Genomic DNA, 22,144 nt, shown 5'->3' on the forward strand with positions numbered 1-22,144 from the left:
GGCACAGAACCCAGAGAGAAACGTTGATCTGGATGCCAGCCTCCAGATGCGGCTTCTCAGACTGCGTCTCAGTGGTCAGTCCAGAAGGTTCCCTTCTTAGGACACCCCAGATATCCTCAGAGAAGGGTGAGGCCTCCGGGCTCAGTATGTCTACTCAGTGTTCTCCGATGGGTAGTATGTGTGCCCCAGAGTTTCCCGACTGGCTAGCTCCCCTGCCTCTGTGAGAACTACTCAGTCATATGCCCCTCCCTTCATCTTGGTAACTCCGCCGGAGAGCCCAATGTGACAGAGTTGACAATACCAGCCAGTCAGTGCCCAAGGCATGCTGGAACCCTGAACTCCTCCCAGGGTGTGATAATGGGGGTCTTTCCATCACAGAGTGTGGGCCACGGCTGCCATGAGGGCCTTTGTGTCAGGTTAGACCCTCTGACTAGATCAAGGCAAGGAGGATGGGATCCTCAGGTGTGGAGTGGGAGAGGTGGATGATGGGCTAGCAATAGAGCTTTGAGAAAATTTGGGGGGTCCCCTCGAACTTCTACTTCAGATCTGCCCCCCAGTCCAATCTCTCACAAGTTCACCTGACCTGCTCAAGAAATCCCAACCAGTAGCTGCATTCAGTGTGCTGGACGGCGCTGTGTGCAGCTGCCTGCCCAGACCCACACGGCTGTGGCAGAGTGAGCCCTTCAGAGGATGGAGTGACTCTGCCCCGGTCACCCTGGTGGCATCAATAGTAGGGGTGGTGCCCATCACCCCTCTGGCAGAGGCTAGTCGGCACCGTGCCACCTAGAGACGGTCACAGTTCCTACAGGCATTCCAGCCCCTCTGCGGACGTCGCTAACCATGCCCAGCTGGGGAGAAAGCTGACAGCAGCTGGGGCTCGGACCTCTCTTCTGCAGAAATGCTCCACCACCGAACGAGTCTGAACTGGTTCATAGGGGCTAGATACGCAGAGACTAGGGCTGGCAAAGCTTGGTCATGCGGAAAAGAAAAGCAAGATTAAGGGCTCGTGGTGACATTCCCTACACACATGTGTGCAGAGCCATGTAGTTAGTCTGCAGACGACTCCACACTAGGTCTTATGCTGATTCTCATTTTATACGCAAAGGAATGATGCACAGAAATGTTTAGCAACTGACCAAAGGCACACAGCAACAAAGAGGCGGAACTGGGCTTTGATCCCAGGCAGAACAGCATGAAGACCTGCGTTCTCTATTGGGTACTGGGATGGCTCTATGCTGGGGAATGGCCAAGAGTTTGGACACCGGGGTCGGAGAACTCTGGGTTCCTGCTCAGAGTCTCTTCCTTCTAACTGAGAGAGCTCAGGTGGGTTTCAGTCTCCGTAGCTGAGTGTGAAAGAGACCCACACTACCTGTCTAGGACACAGAGGGGTTTACACAGGTCAATGATGTCACAGGGTTGGCTGGCACTCAGCCGCACACAGACTCTAAGCGGCTTCTATAAGAAACTTCTGCGGCCCAGTGGTTGATGCTTGCGACTAGATCAGGAGAGATTTCACTGCAAATGCCCCCGGCCACTCAAGCCTCGTCCGGTCTTCCTGTGCCCAGCTAGGGGTATTGTGGAAAACCTATGAGTTTTTTGTGTGTTCCTTCCTTCCTTCCTTCTAGTACAGCAGGCTGCTCCTGTTTTCTTTGCCGAGGGTGAGGGGCGGGGTTGTAGCTGGCAGCCTGTTGGTCCTGCACGGTCTGCCAGGGTCTGACTGTAAGCTCTTGATACCAGTAAGGCAGTGGACCTGGCAGGGGAAGACTGAAGCCATCCTGTCAAGCCAAGCACGGGCCTCTGGAGAGCAGGAAGCAGGCTCTCGAGGAGAGAGGCCTGTGTGGGGAGGATGCGCGGCAGCCTGGGCACCACTGACCGCTTGTTTCTATCAGCCGACCAGGCTTGCTCAGCGGAGTAAGGATGAGGGAAGCCTGGCTTTGTAAAAGGATGTGTTTCAAACGGGCTAAAGCGTCAGATTAACACACATTTAACCAACACGAAACTTTCTACTGCCATTCTTTGTGTAAAGCCCCACGTTCTCGTATTCGGGACAGTCCTAGAAAAGTCTTTCCCCGGGCCTTGGAAGGGAATCTCAGTTCTGAAGACAGGGAAGGGGCAAAGGATTGTGGGTGGGAGTGGGGCCTGGGTTGGGTGCATGGGTGGTTTGTCTTAGAACATGACCTAGAAAAAGGAGAAATACAAGATACTTTCACGTACAGCACGAGGCCCATCGAATGGTCAAGGGTCTTTTCTGGGGGCTTTGCTTTTAACAAACCTAAAGCTTTCCCTCCCCGTTGCCGAAGCCATTAGGTGTCTTGTCTTCACAGAGGTGTTTTTCTTGTGCTGGGGGTTGGGGGTGGAGTGTACCAAGGGCCGTGCATGTCCTAGGCAGGGCTCCTCAGCTGAGCTACACTCAGCTCAGGTCTGTGCCCGCTAACACACTTGATGAGTTACAAGTCCCCGAGCTTACACTTCACCTGGAGCCCTGGCCACTGCCAAGGTCTAAGAAAAGCCTGGCGTGGATGGCGCCCCCTCCTTTGCTGGTAGAAGCAGAGCTTGCGTCACTTAAGATCCCACACGGAAGCACGTCTTTACACTCACAGGGCTAAATTTTCCCAAACAGAAATTCAGAAATCACATTTTTTTCCTAGCAAGCACTACTGAAAATGCAGCAAGGAAGTAGATTTAAAAAAAAACACCCCAAAAGGTGATACTTGAAACCTTCATTCTTCTCTGCGTGTGTATGTATATGTGTGTATGCATGTATGTATGTGTGTATGTATGTATGTGTGTATGTGTGTATGTATGCATGCATTGTGTATGTGTGTATGTGTATATGCATGTATGTGTGTATGCATGCATTGTGTATGTGTGTATGTATATGTGTGTATGTAAGCATTGTGTATGCATGCACTGTGTATGTGTGTATGCATGCATTATGTATGTGTGTATGTATGTATTGTGTATGTATGCATGTGTGTATGTATGCACTGTGTATGTGTGTATGTATGCATGCATTGTGTATGTGTGTATGTGTATATGCATGTATGTATGTGTGTATGTGCATAAATGTGTGTGTGTGAGCACTTTGTGTAGGGTGTTTTCTTCACTCTCCACCTCATTTCTTATTTTTGTTTATTTTGTTTTATGAGCATGAGTGTTTTGCCTGCATGCATGTACATACACCACATGCATGCAGAGCCTGTGGAGGTCAGAAGAGGTCACAGGATCCCTTGGAGTTGAAGTTACAGATGGTTGTGAGCTGCCCCATGGGTACTGGGAATCTAACCTGGGCTGTCTATAAAAGCAACAAGTGCTCTTGACGGCTGGGCGTTCTCACCAGCCCCTCCACCTTACTTTTGGAGGCAGGGTCACTCACTGAACCTGGAGCTCACTAGTTTCACTAGACTGGCTGGCCACCGACTGCAGAGGCTCTGTCGTCGCCATTGTCCCAAGCTGCAATTGCAGGTGTTTGCCATTGTGCCTGGCTTTTTACATGGGTTCTGGGGGAGTGAACTCAGCAAGCACTTTGCCTACTAAGCTATCTCCAAAGCCCCCAAATGTTCTTCCTTATTCACGTATAGATACTAAGTGTTTATTTTCTGTCAGCACCTGTCATGAGTTAGACCAGCTAAAAGAGCAAAGCCAGACCAAAACAGATACAGACCGTGTTTCTCCTTTTGATTTCAGAACAAGTCTGTTTTGATGTTTTCAGAGGTAAGGTAGGAAGTGACTTGCTGGGGTGGGGTGGCACAGGCACGGAGTTGTGGCTGCCGTGTCAGAACCAGTCACATGAACTGTAGGTTAGTGAATGGGCTGGGGGGCTGCTGGTGGAGGGCTGCTTCGACACGGCAGGCGCCAAGGCCCAGAGGTAGGAGTCACTCAATGTGCCCAAGGAGCAGAAGGGTGGCTGTGCCAGGGAAGAATGAGCTCAGAGAGGTCAACGGGGACCAAGTCAGAAGGAGGGTGCCGTGGGGAGAGGCGGGGCTCATGGGTGGTGCCTGGGGACTGAGGCAGGTTTGTAAGGAAGGAAGAGAACCGATTGACTTGTGTTTAACAGGATCCTTGACTCGGTGCAAAAATAATAAATACAGGCCAACACAGAAGACGGGAGGAGGCTAAACGGGAACAGCGGGTCCAGGTGATCTGACTGGGGGATGGGGAAAGGGGAGCTGTTAGGGAAGGGGAGGGAATAAATACCACAGAAGGGGGTGAGCAAAATGACAGCAAAGGTGTCTGAAAAAGTCACAGTCATGGTTTCTTAATTATTTCCCTTCCGCTAGGCAGGACTGTCGTCTGATGAAGTGCCTCAGCTGCCTTGGCAACGGGAGCGAGTGAATTGACCATGCTTTTATTTTTGGATGCTTTTACATCATGGGTATCGAAGTCACAAGTGTCACATGATGGAAGGACCTTTGAGTCACCCCCTCGGTGGAGGACTGATCAATCTAGAACATTCATGCTGCCCTTTGAGTGAGTAAAAATTAAGCTTTCATTGGAGGGTTGTTTTTTTTTCTTTTTCCTTTTGTCCTAGCAATTGCCCCATTCTGACAGTGACAATTGCTGTCTCCCAGCAGACAGAAGCCTTCGGGGTAACTGATGAGTCACACGGGTCCTAAATGACAGCATGTCCAGGGGTTTGAGGCCTGGCCAGATCGAGTCTGATATGAGAACAGCGAGGGAGAAGTACAGGCAGGAGTCTGGCCATCTGGGAGGGGTTAGCGTCAGGAAGAGGCGCCTGCCACCCAGGGAGGAGGAAGAGTCAAGAGCCTCAACCTTGCATGTGCCACCAACCCCCAAGACCAGGCTTAGCAAACCTACCGAGGGGACTCAGAAGAAAGAAACGAAACTCGGGACATGGTGGCACACACCTGTGATCCAAGCATGTGAGCCCCCAGGAAGCTGAGACAGGGGGATTAAGAGTTTGACGGGCAGTTGGGGCTACAAACTGAGACCCTGGAAAGAAGGAGGGAGGGAGGGAGAGAGGAAAAATCACATAGGATGTAGTACTTCATGGTGACCTCTGCATCATTCATTCATTCATTCATTCGTTCGTTCGTTCATCCATTCGCTGAGCTCCTGTACTGTTCCAGATGCCGGACACTGGAGCAAGCTCTGGGGACAAAGGAAACAACCAACTGAGGGACCTGAGGTTGGATCAGGGGAGGTCACTTAGCCCATTTTCTGCCACTGAGAATGCCCCAGATAAACAACTCACAAGGAGGAAATGTTTGTTTTGGTTTTGACTTCAGTTGGCTCCTGCTGCTTTGACCTGCACGGCAGGAACACCCCACGGAGCAAACATGTTCATCTCATGGCAGCCAAGAAAGAGAGTGGTGGGGTGGGGTGGGGAGGAATGGGCTGGAGACCCAGACTCTCTTCCAAGGTCATACCTCTGCTGACCTAACTGTCCCACTAGGCCCTACTTTCTGAAGGTTCCTCAGTCTCTCAATCATGCAATAGGCCAGCAATCAGTCCTTTAACACGTCAGTTTGTGGGGGATGGTTAAGACTCGGGAACACACAGCAAAGGGCTATGAAGGAGCTGACGGATGTACAATCGAGGGGTTTTGCTTTGCCAGGGAGCAGGGTCCTCTCCCTGGGCCCAGGGGAAGAAGAAGGGTTACCCAGAGTGGTGGGGAGTAGAACTCAAGCTTGTGAGAGTAGAGGAAGGCGACGAAAGGAGCACTCGTCCTCCTAGGCAGAGGGAACAACTCGTGCAAAGGCCCTGTGGGGAGTTGTGCAGGAGTGACTGAACCGTGTGAGAGAAGGAGGAAGCCAGAGACAACGGGGCGACAGGAGGCAGAGAGAAAGGGGCAGGGTCATGAAAGTCTCAATAGGAATGTTCTGGAACAGATCGGCCTGTGGACATGTGTGTGGGGTGTTGTCTTGATGACAGTAATTGATGTGGGATGCCCAGGCCACTGTGGGTGGCACCACCTGGGCAGAAGGTAGTGGAGTCCGTAAGTGCAGAACAGGCTAGGCCCTAGGAAAAGCAGGCACCAACTCCCTGTTTTTGACCGTGGTCCCTAGCTCGAATTCCGTCAGTGACAGACTGCAGCCTAGAGTTTTTATCAGGGTGTTTTATCATAGCAACAGGAATTAACCTAGAACCCTGCTTCCTGTTGTGTTTTAGGGGACCCACCTCCATCTTCCACACTGGGAGAGTTCTGTGGGTGGCTCTTTCTAGACTTGTCCCTGGTGGGTGGCATCTGCTTGAAGCTGTCGCAGCTTAGAGAAGAGGGCTTCACCCCTCCCACCTTCTTCTCCAACACCCCCCAGGACAGTGGACTCAGACACAGGACCAAGCTTCCTAATACTGCAGGCAGCCGGCGTGTGCAGTGTGACTGAATCTTGACTTTATTGCTAGAATTTTCTATCCTTGGTTCCCACAGATCCAAACCAGAAGCTTGCATCCAGGAGCCTTGTCATCTTGGAATATTGGGAGTGGAGGGGAGGCAGCCCTGGTCCTGAACAGGGAGCAGGTCCCGTGGAACCTGCCTCGTGCACAGTGCCTGGTGACAGAGTGGTCCCAGTGTCCCCAGATCCTGATGCACCAGCTGCAGCAGCTGTGCCTCGTTACTCACTCCCATCAATCCTGACTTTTAGATGTCACCTAAGCACATTGCATATGGCACACCACTGCAGCCGGGCCACACCAGCCAAACTAGCCAGGTTCAGGGGGCCACAATTCACAGGCCTTTTTTGGAAGACGTATCATCACTTCCTTCCTATCAGATCAACTTCTGAGACTGAGAACTAACAAGAGGAATCTCAGAGCTGGGTAAATGCTGAAAGCTCAGAGAAGCAGAACAGCCAGCAGCTAGAGCTCTTACTGCTACAACATCTCCAGACCGAAAAGAGACTGCGCTACTGTCTCCTCCTGCCTTATATTCCTCTCTCCACCCAGTCATGTCACTTCCTGTCTGTCTGTTCAGACCTCCAGACCTCCGTAGTTAACTAGTGGCTAACTTCTTCCTCTGATCTTCAGGCAAGTTTTATTTGTTAGAATACAAACAAGGTATCATCTTATTTCCCTTTTTCTTTAGCATAAAATAGAAAAAAGTTATAAGTAATATAAGAAAAACTATATATAATATGTACAATAACTACATACAATATATAGGCAACAAATACATCAGCAATCTCTAGTCCATTAGCAATGATAAATTCAGAGAAAATACTCCGCATCTATCCTATCTTGGTTAGTCCAAAAGAAATCACTTTCTATTCGAACTTGCATTGCCAAAACTGTCTTTTAATGTTTCTCAACCTTATATACATTTCTTTAGTGAATCTCTTTTCTGAATTTAGTAATAAGGAGAACTAACTATAACTATAATGTCTTCAACTCCATCAGAGACCTGAGAAGGAAAGAATATTACCTAAGGAAACAGGAAGTGTGAGCAAGTGACTTCCAAAAATTGTGAGAAATTACAGAAACATCTGGCTGCCCGGACAGTCATCCACAGCCCATCTGCAATGTTGGGGCATCTATCTTTGGCATACAGGCTTAGCTTATCTGACTAACTTTTCTGTGAGGGAGGATATTCAGAAGGACTGTCTTACCTTGTCTTGGCAAAGTTTGGCAGTCCTTTTCTTTGTTGTGCCCTGCTTATCCAATTTGCACACTATACTTTCAGCTGTCAAGGCAAGGGCTCTTTCTTGCCAAGTGGCTTACTTTTGTCACAAAGAAGTAAACTCCATATGGAGTTTCTTTGGTGCCCATCATTTTCTCTGAAGTAGATTGGCGCTACCAGGAATAGACATGTCTCATTGTTATAAAAGAACCTGTGTTAGGAAAACATCTTAAATACCATATTATGTAGATCTCTGAAATGTTGAAAAATGACCTGTCTATCTAAACTATATCTCTGACCTTGAAAACATACCTAATGTGACTACAAGTGTGATTATAATAGATACTAATTGCTAATTTGCATTTGCTTATTATCCTAAATAGTTGATAATAATAACTTTCAAGAACTAGAAATTTGCATTACATTGTTAAATGAGCTGTATAGGTAATACCTTGAACAAGAATAGAAACGTATGTATAATAAGTTCTAACCAAAATAACTTTAAATTTGTATCAATATACCAAAATCCATATCAATGTAAAATATTTAAGACTACTAGTTCCTTTTTGGTTTAAACATAGATTCAACAAACTACCTTTTAATTCTATTTCTATATTTCCCTTTTTCTTTTCAGAGTAAACTCAATAATATACCTTTACATCCTAGCATATCTATATCCCCTTTTTTCTTTTCAAAACAATACCTTTAACCCTGAATCTAAACTCCTTTGTTCAACTTTTTTTCCTGACCATTACCAATAATGACTTGTAACCACCCCCCAAAAACAATGACAAATGTCCATGACCCAATGAAAGACCAAACACCACCTACCCCACCTCTTGGGAATGTGGGAATCATGCTCTAAAATTTACTTCCTGCTTTCTGAGGGTGATGACATCTTTAAGAGATCCTGAAAAGATTTGGTTTAATTGTCAAGTCCTGGGAGAGGTAGCTTTATCATTTGTTGTCCAGTCTCTGTGTAATGGGAATGTGTAGGGCTTATCTCAAGTCCTGGATAGAGTAGTCTGTGAGGCTGGATCATCTCAGCTAGCTATCTTAAAATTATAGCAGTTTGTAGTCAAAAGCCAATCTTTAGGTGGTGTTTTTCAGCTTAGTGGCATTATCATAGTTCTGGTGGAATTGTCATTGTGGGGTCCTGTTTCCTTTGGGAGACTTCAGAGGTCACTGTTAGGCATGGTCTTGGTTAACTACAATAAATTTAAACATTTTAAATGTCATTTATAGCATATCTCAGAGATTAAAAGATCATGCTTTGTTATGTCCCTACAAAGTACAAAAACTTAATTTCTAGTTACCAGATGGAGACTCAAACATGAAATCATAGGAAGATAGATGAAGCCTTCTTCTAGAATTAGTACTCTATATGAATATTAATATCATGACAAAAAGTTTAAAATATATAAATTAAATTTATAAATTATGAGATAATATTTATTCCATAAGAAAAGCTGTTAAAGAGTCAAAATGAAACCAAAGGATTATCAGATTAGTGACAATACAATAGTCCCCTAATTTTTGTTTTTTCTTCCTGTCCCATATCAGGTGACTCTTCTGATATGAGACAGAGATTTTGTATTTCACTTTAATAAGCATGCTTGGGTTTAGAGGAGAGAGCCACTCTCCAATTCCAAAGCTAGATTTAATTTTTAATTGGACTGAGACTACAAAAAAGATCATTTGCATTATATGTCTGTAGAGAATAGCAGAAACAAACATTTGAGAAGATTTATGAAATTTAAATCTGTTGGAGATGTGACATGCTAATAGGCCAAATGACTCTTTTTCTTGGGACTTTTTTTTTCTAGATGATTTGTCCTTTTTCTTCAGATATCTCATTTGTACAATGGTCTTTGAATTACTTAGCTGGATGCATTTACTCTCCTGAAAAGACAAAAAGAAAATCCTTCCCCAACCCTAACTTTTGGAGAGGTTCCCTTTGGGCAAGTTGTATCTCATCCAATGAGAACCTTTTGTTAGTCGTATAAGTAAGTTTAGATTGAATGGTCACACTGGCTGATGAACTATTACCTCTTCTAATCAAGAGGTCTCTCTTGTTCAAATTGAACCTTTATCAATTTTGGTGATAGCCATAGCTTTTCTTCTCCTGTGGAAATAAAAGCAAAACCCCTTCCCCCAACGTAACACATATCCTGGCTTCCATTCTGAAATCAACACATCTTTAAAGAATATAGGCTAATTTAATTCTATAGCTTTTTTCTATTATCCAATATCTCTCTGCAACTGCCATTCCTTTCTCATCAGCATTTAGAAAATTCAAAGTTAATAAAACATTATGCAATCTATTTCTGGGGATCTTTATTACGCCTTTCTGTTTATGTAGCATATCCTTTAGAGTTCAATTTGATATTTCTATAACTGCTTGTCCTGTAGGATTGTGTGATATACCTGTAATATGCTTTATATAATAAGCAAAAAACGATCTCATTTTACTAGAGACATATGCTTGGGTGTTGTATGTCTTTATTTGTACAGGTATACCAATGATGGCCTTAACTTCTTGCAAATGTGTGATTACCAAATCAGCCTTTTCCAAACTCAAAGCAGTTGACTATTAAAAACCCGAATAGGTATCAATGGTATTGTGTGCATACATTAGTTTTCCAAAACCTACAAAATGGAATACATCCATCTGCCAGATTTTATTCCTTTGAGCTCCTTTTAGGTTACTGCCTGCAGGTAGTGGTGTTTGGTTGTCTAACAAACAAATACGACATTTCCTTATCATTTTCTTGGCTTGTTGCCAAGTGTTGCAAAAATATTTTTTCAAACCTTTGCTATTGACATGATTTTTAAAATGAAATTCTGAATCCTCCAGCACATTTCCTATCAATAGTTGATCAGTTTCTTTATTACCTTGTGCTAAAGGCTCTGGCAGATCTGTATGGGATCAGATGTGTGGTATATATATGGGATGATTTCTTTTCTTGAATATTTCTTGCAACTGAAGAAATAATCATCAATTCTGTGTCATCTAGCATAAATTCATCAGTTTCAATATGCAAAACAACTCTTTCTGCATATTGCAAATCAGTAACTATGTTAATATGGTCTGTAAAATCTATTAATTCTATGAGAATAACATATAATTCTGACTTTTGGACAGAATCATAAGGGCTTTGAGCCACTTTACTTAAATTTCTGATTTGTAACCTACCTTTCCTGATTTATTTGCATCAGTAGAGAATATAGGTGCTTCAGTTATTGGTGTTCCTCCTACAATGTGAGGAATGGTCCATTTAGTTCTCTTTATAAATTGAATTCTCTTGCTTTTGTGATATTTGTTGTTAATCTCTCCCAAAAAATTACTGCAAACTCTTTGCCAAGGTTTACTTTCTAGCAAGGGCTATTGAGTTTCAGTCTCAATGACCCCTAGGTTTTAGAGAGAACACTATGGCAAACAGGGGGACTCAGAAAAATCTGAGGGCAAATGAATTCTCCACTATGTACTTTTTGCATCAATTTCTTTATTCTTTTGCCATCCTCCATGGTTTCCAGTTTCTGTACACATACAGACACAATCAGCAATTCTCTGGCAATAGCAAGGTTACAAGACTTGTATTTTTTAGGATCATTAAAATAGATAAAGGGCTATACACAGCAGGTAACTGTCAGCTTACTTTTTGGCTCAGGGGAGGCATGACTTGTGGGATGTCCAAGCATATCTGAGAGGTGAAAAGGAGGCTCAAGAGGAGGGAACTATAATTTCTAAGAAGGGAAAAGGGGAGCTCATGTATTAAACTACATTCCTAAGTGTGGTTAGTTAAGCTAAAAGTTTGTAATCAATAAATGTAGAGAAAAGGGAGAGAAATGCAGCAACACTGTCTTCTCTAAGCACTTTCTTTGCTCCCATGGCATCTGGGAACAGAATCAGGGTAGCCATAGGAACTGGTATAAACTGCAGAAGAAAGCCTGTGGTGTCTATTTTGCAATAGCACTTTTGCCAAATATTAGCTGGCTAAAATGGAACCTCTCTGATCTAAAAGTCACATGTTACACCATAAACAGCTAGAACAAAGGGAAATCTATAGTTATGTAGTATAAAATCCTGGATCTGACCATTTTCAGCTTCCCTGAGCCAAGTGCCAGCCCCGTTCCCATTGATGCTCACATGAGAAAGATTACTTTCCTCCAGAGCTGGTTAAGTAAGCAATAGCCTTTTTCCTGTTATCTTTCAGGGTTAAGACACAAACAGTTAATTTCCTAGCTAAGGTCTTGTCTCAGTGAAATGGAGGTAGAAGTAAGTACAGAGTATTAATAGCTTGTTAGAGTAGAACAGGGGTCAACTGAGGTTGTGCTATTCCATCTTGGCTGCAGGTGACTTCAGGGCACCCAGCCCTCCTTATCTGTGAAGGCAATTAATCAGCTAGCTCAGACATGCCGTACCCTCCTCTCAGTGCCTATCATTGAAGGTTCAAAATGTGATCTGTTTGCAAGACTCCTCTCCTGGCCAGATGTCCCACCATAAAAGATAGTTGTGGGGAGCTAGCTTCTATATTTATATCAGGGAATGGAGCAGAGGTTTGACTATGAGAACAAAGTTGTTACTTTTCACTGTGTGAATACTTTCACACCAGGGCCCTACGGTGTGGGTACAGGTCACCCAATACATCAGTATGTGCAGAAGATTATGCCCAGTAATTGATTAATACACTGCTGAAGCTTTTGGGATGAATCCCACTGTAGAAGGAGAGTGCTATAGCTTCACAGGGGATTTACAGTAAGAACAGCCACTATTCAGAAGTCAGTGTCCCATCACCTTATACCTGGGCCTGTCTCCATCAGAACTCATGGCTCTGGTGGGTTGACTTTTTGATTTCTCAGCTGAAATTTCACTGCATAATCCTGTAAACCACAGCAACTTTCTGCCCATAATTTGTCAATTTCATCATTAGTAAAAGTTACTACAATTTCTGCTGGATCTATTCCTGCTAATTGACAAAAATCTCAATTTTCCTTTTAGAATTATCTGAGAGACCTTTTCCACATATGCTTTTAAATTTTTACTTTGTTTATGTGGTAAAAAATCTATTCTAGCTTTTCGTCAAGATGGCGCCGAAAGCAAAGAAGGAAGCTCCTGCCCCTCCCAAAGCCGAAGCTAAAGCGAAGGCCTTGAAAGCCAAGAAGGCAGTGCTGAAAGGCGTCCACAGCCACAAAAAGAAGAAGATCTGCACATCGCCCACCTTTCGGCGTCCCAAGACCCTGCGGCTACGAGGGCAGCCTAAATACCTCCGGAAGAGCGCGCCCAGGAGGAACAAGCTTGATCACTATGCCATCATCAAATTCCCCCTGACCACCGAGTCAGCCATGAAGAAGATAGAAGACAACAACACACTTGTGTTCATTGTGGACGTCAAGGCCAACAAGCACCAGATCAAACAGGCTGTGAAGAAACTCTATGACATCGATGTGGCCAAAGTCAACACCCTCATAAGGCCCGATGGAGAGAAGAAGGCATATGTTCGGTTGGCTCCTGATTATGATGCTCTGGATGTTGCCAACAAGATTGGAATCATCTAAACTGAGCCCAGCCGGCTAATTCTAAATATACACTTTTTTACCATAAATATATATCTATTCTAAGATAACATCTTCTCTCTACATTAATATTCCTGTAAGAGAATGCATAGAGGGTAAAATAATCAGAATGCAATTAAGATCTGGATCCAAATGGTCCATATGTACATCCTGTAAGTTCTTTCCCACCAATGCCAATTCTCTCTCAGCTTCAGTTGATAATTCTCTTGGACTATTTAGGTCCTTGTCACTATTCAAGGTTTTAAACAAGTTACTCAATTCATCATTATTTTACCTCAATAGTGGGCCAAAGATTAGAAATGTCTCCTAGCAATCTTTGAAAGTCATTAAGAGTCCGCAATTGATCTCTCCTAATTTGCACCTTCTGTGGCCTAATTTTTTTTGGAGACCTATATCTTAAATAATTAATAGAATCTCTCCTCATTGTAGTTTTTCAGGAGTATTTTGTAATTCCCAACAAGGCAAAGTTTTTTTTTTCTTCTTCAAATATTCTAAAGTATCTACATTTGAATCAGCTAGTGAGACATTGTCCATGTAATGGCAAACTATAGATTGAGGAAATTGCTTACATATTATTTCCAATAGCTAACATACAAAATAATGGTACACGGTGGGGGCTATTTAACATTCTCTGTGGGATAACCTTCCAATGATAGCTCTTAACAGGCTGAGAGTTATTATAAGTAGGCACCATGAAGGCAAATTATTCTCTATCTTTTTCTTGTAAAGGTATATAGTGAATAAACAATCTTGTAAATAAATAACTATAAGAGGCCACCCTTAGGCAATAGGGAAGGCAAAGGAATTCCAGACTATAAAGAGCCGATTGGCTGAATCACCTTATTATTAGCTCTTATATTTGTTAATATTTTCTATTTTCTAGATTTCTTTTTAATAATAAATACAGGAGAATTTCAAGAGCTGGTTGATTCTTCAATACACTTCTGTACCAGCTGTTCTAAAGTCTGAAATTTCTCTGATATTAAAGGTCATTGCTCAATACATACAGGTTTGTCTGTCAACCATTTTAAAGGTATGGCTATTGGTGCCTTTGAACAATCAGCAGCTGTCATGCTCTCTGTTCTTGTACAACCTGAATGGTCAGTGACTGGTCTATATAATACCTTCCAATATTTTCCCCAGAGACATATGTTAATTTATGGTTTATTTCTAAGATTGGGGGAATGTTAATCTGAATATTCCATTGATGTAGCAAATCATGTCCCCATAAATTCATTGCTATGCTAGCTACATATGGCTTTAATTTTCCTCTCTGTCCTTCTAGCCCCATACATTAAACCTATCTTGTGCTCTATTTTACCTGAGTTAAAGTTCTAATCTCTAAAAGCTGAACATTTACCTCCTGAAGAGGCCAGTTTGGATGTCAAGGATTCTGGTGCAACTATTATTACATCCACACCTATATTTATAAGACCTTCAATGACAACATCATTTATTCATATTTTTAATTTTGGTCTTTGTTCATTTATAGACATGCCAAAATACATGCTTTATGGTTTCTCCTGAGTTTTTTGTTCTCTCTTCTATAGTTGTTATCCAGAGCAGTATGGTTTCTTACAATAGGTATTCGACTCTTTAATTGCTCTGGGAAGGAGTTTCCTCCATGATTATAGGAAATGGCTAAACTGAATTTGGCATGGAAGCCTACAAGAGGCCCCTCAAGGCCTTTCTTGATGGCAAAGGGTTATCTTGACTGTCCCTTGTTAATTGACATTCTTTAGTCCAATGCCTACCCTTGCCATACCTTCTGTATAATCCAGAAGGGAGGGACATTCTATTTGGATTATGCTTAGAAAAAAACATTATTTCTAGGAATGCCCTATGTAAAACTCCCCTCCTTTTATATTTTTGTTGTTTTGAGACAGGGTTTCTTAAGAAGAAGTTTTAGAGCTTGTCCTGGAACTTGATCTTGTAGACCAGGCTGGCCTTGAACTCACAGAGATCCACCCACTTCTGCCTCCCAAGTGCTGGGATTAAAGGCCTGCACCACCACCTCCTGGCCTTACAATTACTTTTTAGGTGACCTTTTTTATTGCAATTGAAACACTTGACATTTCAATTTTTCTTTAAACCTCTGGAATCCAAGCATCTTTTTCTATCCAAGCATCATCATGGTCATGAGATTCAGTATTGGTTGTATCTTGGATCCATTTCTTCAGGGACGCTAATTTTGCCTTTAATGGCCTAATTATCCCTTTCCATTGTACATTAGCATTTTCAAAAGTCAGATATTCTATTATTATTTGTTTAGCTTTTGAATTTGGAATCATTCTAATTATTACAGAAGTCAATCTTTGTAAGAAATCAGTGAAAGTTTTTTTTTTTTTTTGGACCCTGTATAACTTTAGCAAATAACTCAATTTTCTTTCCTACTTCAATTCTGTCCCAAGCATTCAAAGCTGCTGTACAGCATAAAGCCAGGGCATGGTCATCATATAGAGACTGACTTTATACATTAGCATAATCTCCCTTTCCAAGAATTTGGTCTTGGGAGATTTTCATACCTCTAGCCCTACTTTATTGTTCAATGGTCTTAGCCTCATCTTTCCACCAGGCACTGTAACTGAGGACCAGGATTCAAGTCTGCTGTAATCGTGTCTTTCCAGTCTTGAGGGATAATTCTATTACAAGTTGACAACAGGTCTAAAATCTGCTTCACAAAAGGTGAATGCATGCCATAGGAGACTATTGCTTCTTTGACTCTCCTTAAATATAACATTTCCACAGGAGCTCATTCAGTTCTTACACAGCCTTGGGATATGTATCATTTGGCAGTTGTTCCTGTAAGGTGACTGAATAAATTAAAGTTTGTTTGTTTGAAAGGTATAAGCTGCTCCTTTCTAACCTTATAAATGCAACACTGAAATTGGTTCTCCTTTAAATTCCTCTGTACCTGACTATCTCTATGATCTGTTTTAATAAGTTTTTCTAAAACTTGTATCTTAGCGCACACATTAACCAACTTTTTTAGTGATAAAAATGATAAAACTGAGAGTGTTTGTAATTGACATTACAGAAATTCCATCTAAATTGGTTATCCTCTCATGTAATGGTTCCATTTTCAAACTGCTCAGCATATTATCATACAGAGACCTAACTACCTCCATTGTAATAGTGCTTTCCATTTTAATTTAATTTTAATGTGGGGAAAAAAAATCTTTTTTAACTCCCTTTAAGAATTCCCAAGCTGGGAGGTGGTGGCACATGCCTTTTATCCCAGCATTCAGGAGGCAGAGGTAGGTGGATCTTTGTGAGTTTGAGGCCAGCCTGGTCTACAAGAGCTAGTTCCAGGACAGGCTCCAAAGCTACAGAGAAACCCTGTCTTGAAGAAAAACAAAACAAAACGAATTCCCTGTTGTTTCACCAAGTCTGCCAACGGTGATGATTCAGATGAAGGTCAAGTGTGAGGCTGATTGCTGTTGCATAGAACAGTAGAAGCTCGGATAAGTTTGGCAGCAGCCCCAGGAGGGGGTCCAGGGAGATCCTGGGACCCACAGAGTGTAAAGAAGCCAAAGAGCCAGCATCTACATGGAGGAATGTGTGAAAGCAGCTAACTCCTGCAGCATTTGGAACCCAAACACCTGCGGAGTTTGCTGCAGAGAGACTGCAACAGAAAAAATCAAACAGGAAAACATAGCCAGTGGGGCGGTGACTCTGCGCGTGGAGCTCCGGCCTGTGCTGACGGCTGTAAAGCCACACAGGCAAGCATATTTTTTGTGAATTCATGACCTAATGTTGGACGCCAGATGTAGTGCGAGTTCTAATTGGTCTTAATAATAAAAACCCAGGGTCAGATTTGGGGTTAATGCTGAAAGATCAGAGAAGGAGAGCAACCAGCCATTAGAGTTCTTACCTCTATCAAATCTCCAGACTGAAAAGAGCCTGAGCTACTGTCTCCTCCGGCCTATTCCCCTCTCCCGTCCAGCCACATCACTTCCTGTCTGTCTGTATAGACCTCCGGACTTCTATGGTTAACTAATGGCTAGCTCCTTCCCCTGATCTTCAGGCAAGCTTTCTTTGTTAGAGTACAAACAAGATATCAGCACACACCACAGCATGATGAAAGGTGTTAAAGGGTCATGGTGTTGGGAAGGTTGAGAACCACCAGCCTGCGCTGTCAATCCTTGGGTGAACCCAAGGTGCCCTGCTTCTATTTACGTGGGATGCATTCTGACTGCAAGCCTCAGGTCTAAAGCTTTCACCTTAGTCCTTCCTGTCTTGGCGGTGTGACTGCCAGGGCCCACATGAGATGTCTGTAGCTTTAATATACAGCCGAGCTGCTTGGATATGAGCAGGCTTGCAGATAATCAAAGCGTGGCTCGAGGTAGGAATTGGATGTGAGAATCCCAGGCAGGGCTGGCAAGCCATCTGTGTGCTAATGTGGCAATTTCATCCTTGGACTTAAGGTCAAGATTGATTTAGTTAAAAATATTATTCTGCAATGTAATAGCTGCCTTCAGATTGGATTGTGGGGGATTCTGGAGGACGTGTGAGTGTGGGGTGTAGACGACCCAGATAGCTGAAGTAAGAACTGCTTCAAGGCAGGGTGTGATGGCTCACAATATTTTCCTCTCATACATAGGAAAATACTTTTGCTGGCCGGCTGCATATATTTTGGCAATTTTGAGATAGCACGGTTTTTAAAAACATTTTTTTTTATTATAGAAAATGTCAAATATTCCCTAACTTACCCGTAGCTCAACTTCTAACTTATTATTATATTTTTGACTTTATGATGTGAAAACAATCCATGCCAGCGGAAACTGTGCTTGGAAACTGAAACTTGGATCATTTCCCGGGTCATCCCTATGCTCTCTAACCCTCGCCAGCCGCGCCTGTGGGTCCCAGTTCACCCACCGACTACAAGGTTGTTCCACAGTGCGGACCTGGGCCGTGGGGTCTGGAAGATGAACTTGCCAATATGGCCATTTTAAAGGAGTTTTAGCAGGGCCATCCTGAGTCAAGGAGCAGTTACACTGAGTTCGGCTAAAGTTGGTCGGCTTCCTCTGTAGCCAGCCATAGCACATGCTTAGGTTTCTAAAGCCACGTGCCTCTGTCTCTGTGATTCAGCTCTGCTGTTCCAGCATAGACACACGCCAGACAGGACCAACACGGACAGATCGGAGTGCATTCTTTCTTTTCCCCTTGAGACAGGTTTTTCTGTAGCTTTGGAGTCCTGGAACTACCTCTTGTAGACCAGGCTGGCCTCGAACTCATAGACATCCGCCTGCGTCTACCTCCCAAGTGCTGGGATTAAAGGTGTGTGTCACTACTGTCCAGGCAAGTTTTTTTTTGCCCCCTTAATCTTTGAAACATTTGTCTCTTTCACAATTTTGACCTCTTGGGGCTGGATCTCTGGAAGTGCCATTGGGGTCTTAGAGGGCAGACACATCCGTGACTTTGCTTGTTGCTACTAAACCCCCCTCAATAGGTGTCACATCATTGTTGTGGGTTGAATAAGAAATGTCCCCGTAGGCTCAGACATTTGAACACTTGGTTCTCGGTGAGAGGTGCTGTTTGAGGAGGTGGTGTGGCCTTGATAGAGAAAGTACGCTGGACTCTGAGAGTTCAGAGCCTCACCCTATTTCTAGTTTGCTATCTGTTTGTCAGGATTGAAGATGCTGCTTGTATGCGGCCACGCCTCCCCACCACGCTGGCTGTAAGCTGCCCTGCCTCCCCACCATGCTACTCCCAGCCATGCTGAGCTCTTACCCCCAGAACTGTAAATGCAGGTAAACCCTCTCCCTAAGTGACCTTAGGCCATCGTGTCTTGTCACAGCAGCAGCAAAGGAACCAATACAGCCATTTTGCACTTGACTGGAAGATGAGACGCTGAAGGCTTGATTCTTACGTTTGGTCTCATATGTGTTTAAGTGTTTTTCTTAAAACATATCTGGTTTGTCTTGGCAGCATAGTGCTCACTCGGGTAAGATTCCTTCCTCGTTTTCATAGGCCATGGCACAGCGCGAATGTGATTTTTCCCCACTAAAAGGTTCATGCTGACCCTTTTCCTCGAGGCGACAGTGTTAGAGGTGATGAGGCTAAGCTCTGAAAGCGAGCCTGTCTTTCTTGTTTCCACTGTTGCGCAGGTGTTTGGTCTTTGCCGTGTGTCTGCTTCTTCCAGCTTGTGACACACCGCAAGGCTCTTACCACAAGCCGAGAACGCCAAGAAGATGGGGGCCTCTGCTCTTGAACTTCTCCATCTTCAAACACACCACCAAAATTAGCTATTTTTTTTTTAAATTTATAAAATGTTTGACCTTAGGTCTCTTGTTACAGCAAGAGCAAACCGGCTAAGGCAGATAGGGAGATCGAGGCCCCCAAGACCTCAAATGCCCTGCTTCACGTTGGTACGCTGGTGCCACGCTCAGCCCAGGAGGACCCTTGAGCCAGTTCCAGTGTCCTGCCTTGGGTATTTCCAGTGTGCCTCTCCACCTTCTGGTCTTGATTTTGTTTTTCAGATGCATTTGCTTTTCTCGCAGCCTGAGGGTGAGAGCTGGTTCTGGCAGAGTCCCCTGACCGTTTGTGGTCACTGTTTTAACACATGGCACTGGGCCAGAGGCAGGCGTGTGACAGTGAGGATGTCGTGTGGTCCTGTGTGAACCACAGCAGAGCTTCAGTCCCCAGGGAGGCTCTTCAATGAGCGGGCATTGACTGTGATGGGTAGGTAGTAGGGTGGCCCAGGGGTGCTGGGTCCATACAGAGGGGAAGCTTAAAGAGGAAGAGAAGTCAAAGGGGTTTCCCGGAAGATGTCATCACTAAACTGAGCCCTGAGAGTAAAATCTGGACCCATGTAGAAGGCCATTGAAAAAGAGACTCTAGAGAAAAACTGGTCCAACAATCTAGAGGCAAAATAGTTCACATAGAACATGAAGAAATGGAGCTTCTGGGGGCCTTAGGCTCCACTGGTTATGATCAAAACTGTAGAAAAACGTACTTCTAAAGTGTTGTCTGTGGGATGTATCCATTTAGAACTATAAATTCCCACACGCTGGGCTCCTTCCACCAGCACACTTCGGACACTAGGGAAGGCATGTCCACCTCTAAATTTCCTTCTTCTCCCAGGGGTTGCCAGTCCTTGCAGGCCAGCATTGGGAATGTCACCTTGCCAGGTAAGAGCAGCCTAGGAATATGCACAGTACGAAAATATCAAAAGGTGATACGATTATAAAAACATTGAACTGGGGGCCTGCCTCCTGGAAGACAGAGCTCCTAAGTGTGCTGGAGAACCTGAATTTGCAGTTGTTGGCTATGCCATAAAGTCAGCTGGCAAGTTAATGGGCTGATAATCACTGTTCTCCTCTGTCAACAGGTTCTCAGGGTGCAGGCAAACGGAAATCCAGATCTCTGCTCGGAGATCAAACATATCCTGGACATGCTTGAAAGGGGTCAGAAAAATTAAATGAGATAAATGAGCAGAGAGGATTGAGTGAATGTCTTTGATTTGTGCAAGAGAGCCATAAAAATAAAATCTCTGGGGCCATTTCATCTTACATCAGAAACCAAGCTTGCCTCCCACTACACAGGGTCAGCATGGTGTCTCTCTCAAATGTTCAAGAAAGGGGGCTGAAGGCCCGGACACATGAAAGCAGATTTGACTGAACCTGTGATAAATGGCTTTCAGAACATTGGAACCTGGTGCTATGAGCGTGCCTAACAAAGCCTTTCCCCTCACGTGTCCCATCTGTAGGACAATAGCCCCAACTGGAGCTGTTACAGTGGGGGTGCCTTGCACGGAACAACAAATGAGTTTGGACAGAACACCGTGAGATGGACTGACTTCTGTCGGCCCCACATTCCAGAAGCCCAAGGCTTTTTATTCCCCCTCCTTTTCTCCTTGGGCTAGCTGGCCCATATGGGTGACACCGATGACAATGACGAACTCCACATTTGTATCCATAGCCCATGCTCTCCTCTGCATGTCCCCAAAGGTCTGCTCCACATCACCACTTGAATATCTCACTGACCTCCTGTTTGTCCTCTGATTTGCTTCTGGTGAAAGGCCCTACCTTCAACAACTTAAGTCAAAAATGTAACAGTTCCAATGCCACCCCTCTTTGCCATAAACTTTCTCACTCCCAGAACTTGGATTTTTTTGTTGTTGTTGTTGTTGTTTTGTTTTTTCATTTTGTCTCTGATGCCGTTTTCGCATCCACCCTCTTATTCCCACCAGCTCCCCCATCCCAGGCTCACACCCATCCTCTCAGGCTAAGTTAGCTTCTTCGTTGTTCTTCCTGCCTTCTTCTGCATTTCAGCTCTGAGCTCAGCCTGGCTCGTGTGTGCATTCCTTGTTGGCTCTCACGAACTAGCCTGGACCTGTCGTGTGACCAGAGACTGTTACATGGAATGCAGGGCACATTGTATCCTGGTGGGTGAATGAATCAATCGTTCAGCTCACATATGGAAAGAATCTTTGATGTCTCCACAGGTTCACCCCAATGGTTTAAAACAGGAAGCTCCGGGGACCGAAAAGAGAGTGTTTGACACCATGAGGCATCCTGAGAACATCTCAGATGTTCCAAGGCACACAGCGTAGGAAGACATGTGGGCATGAATATCGTCAGTTTGGTGGTCAGCTCTCTGTGTCTTTTCCTGCGGGATCGTCACCGATGTCACAGGACCATGAGTATACTCAGCCATGGTGTTCCTGACTCACCTCGAACACCTGCCAGTTTTCACTGAAGCAAATCTTGTCTCCGACAGCTGTCATCAAAACGTGTTCTGAAATGGCAGTACCATCGTGGATGGATTCCTCAGGATGGAACTTTCTGAAGCCAGCGCATGTGACAATCTCTCCTCTGTGCAGTGTTCCTGGGTTTCCACGGTAATTGCAGGGCTGGTCATTTGTTAAAATGATTTAGGCACAAATGTCAGAGGAGAATTCAGTGTCGCCAAATAAAAACGTCCTCTAAGCAGAGACTGATGAATGTGCTGAGATCTGCTCCCAGCCATTCAGAATGAATCCTGAAT

General features: G+C 44.2%; 1 protein-coding gene across 3 annotated transcripts; it reads left to right on the forward strand.

The window, feature by feature from the left end:
- The first annotated feature begins 4,083 nt into the window (after positions 1-4,083).
- Positions 4,084-21,682, forward strand: LOC121465114 (60S ribosomal protein L23a-like). Of its 3 annotated transcripts, XR_005976616.1 has the most exons (3): positions 4,084-4,138; positions 4,281-4,470; positions 21,603-21,682. XR_005976616.1 is itself a non-coding variant. In XM_041678298.1 (2 exons), exon 2 carries the CDS (start codon positions 12,665-12,667, stop codon positions 13,133-13,135), a length of 471 nt encoding a protein of 156 aa, XP_041534232.1. In that variant the 5' UTR covers positions 4,452-4,470; positions 12,653-12,664. The 3 variants fall into 3 exon arrangements, 2 of the variants coding, with proteins under 2 accessions (XP_041534232.1, XP_041534231.1); XM_041678298.1 differs by lacking the exons at positions 4,084-4,138; positions 21,603-21,682 and adding an exon at positions 12,653-13,135 and having other exon boundaries at positions 4,452-4,470; XM_041678297.1 differs by lacking the exons at positions 4,084-4,138; positions 4,281-4,470; positions 21,603-21,682 and adding exons at positions 12,405-12,414; positions 12,653-13,135.
- The last annotated feature ends 462 nt before the right edge of the window (positions 21,683-22,144 follow it).

Source organism: Microtus oregoni, unplaced genomic scaffold (genome assembly GCF_018167655.1).
Source record: "Microtus oregoni isolate MIOR12 unplaced genomic scaffold, Mior012 000029F_ref0000214, whole genome shotgun sequence".
In the NCBI taxonomy this organism is placed as follows: Eukaryota; Metazoa; Chordata; class Mammalia; order Rodentia; family Cricetidae; genus Microtus; species Microtus oregoni.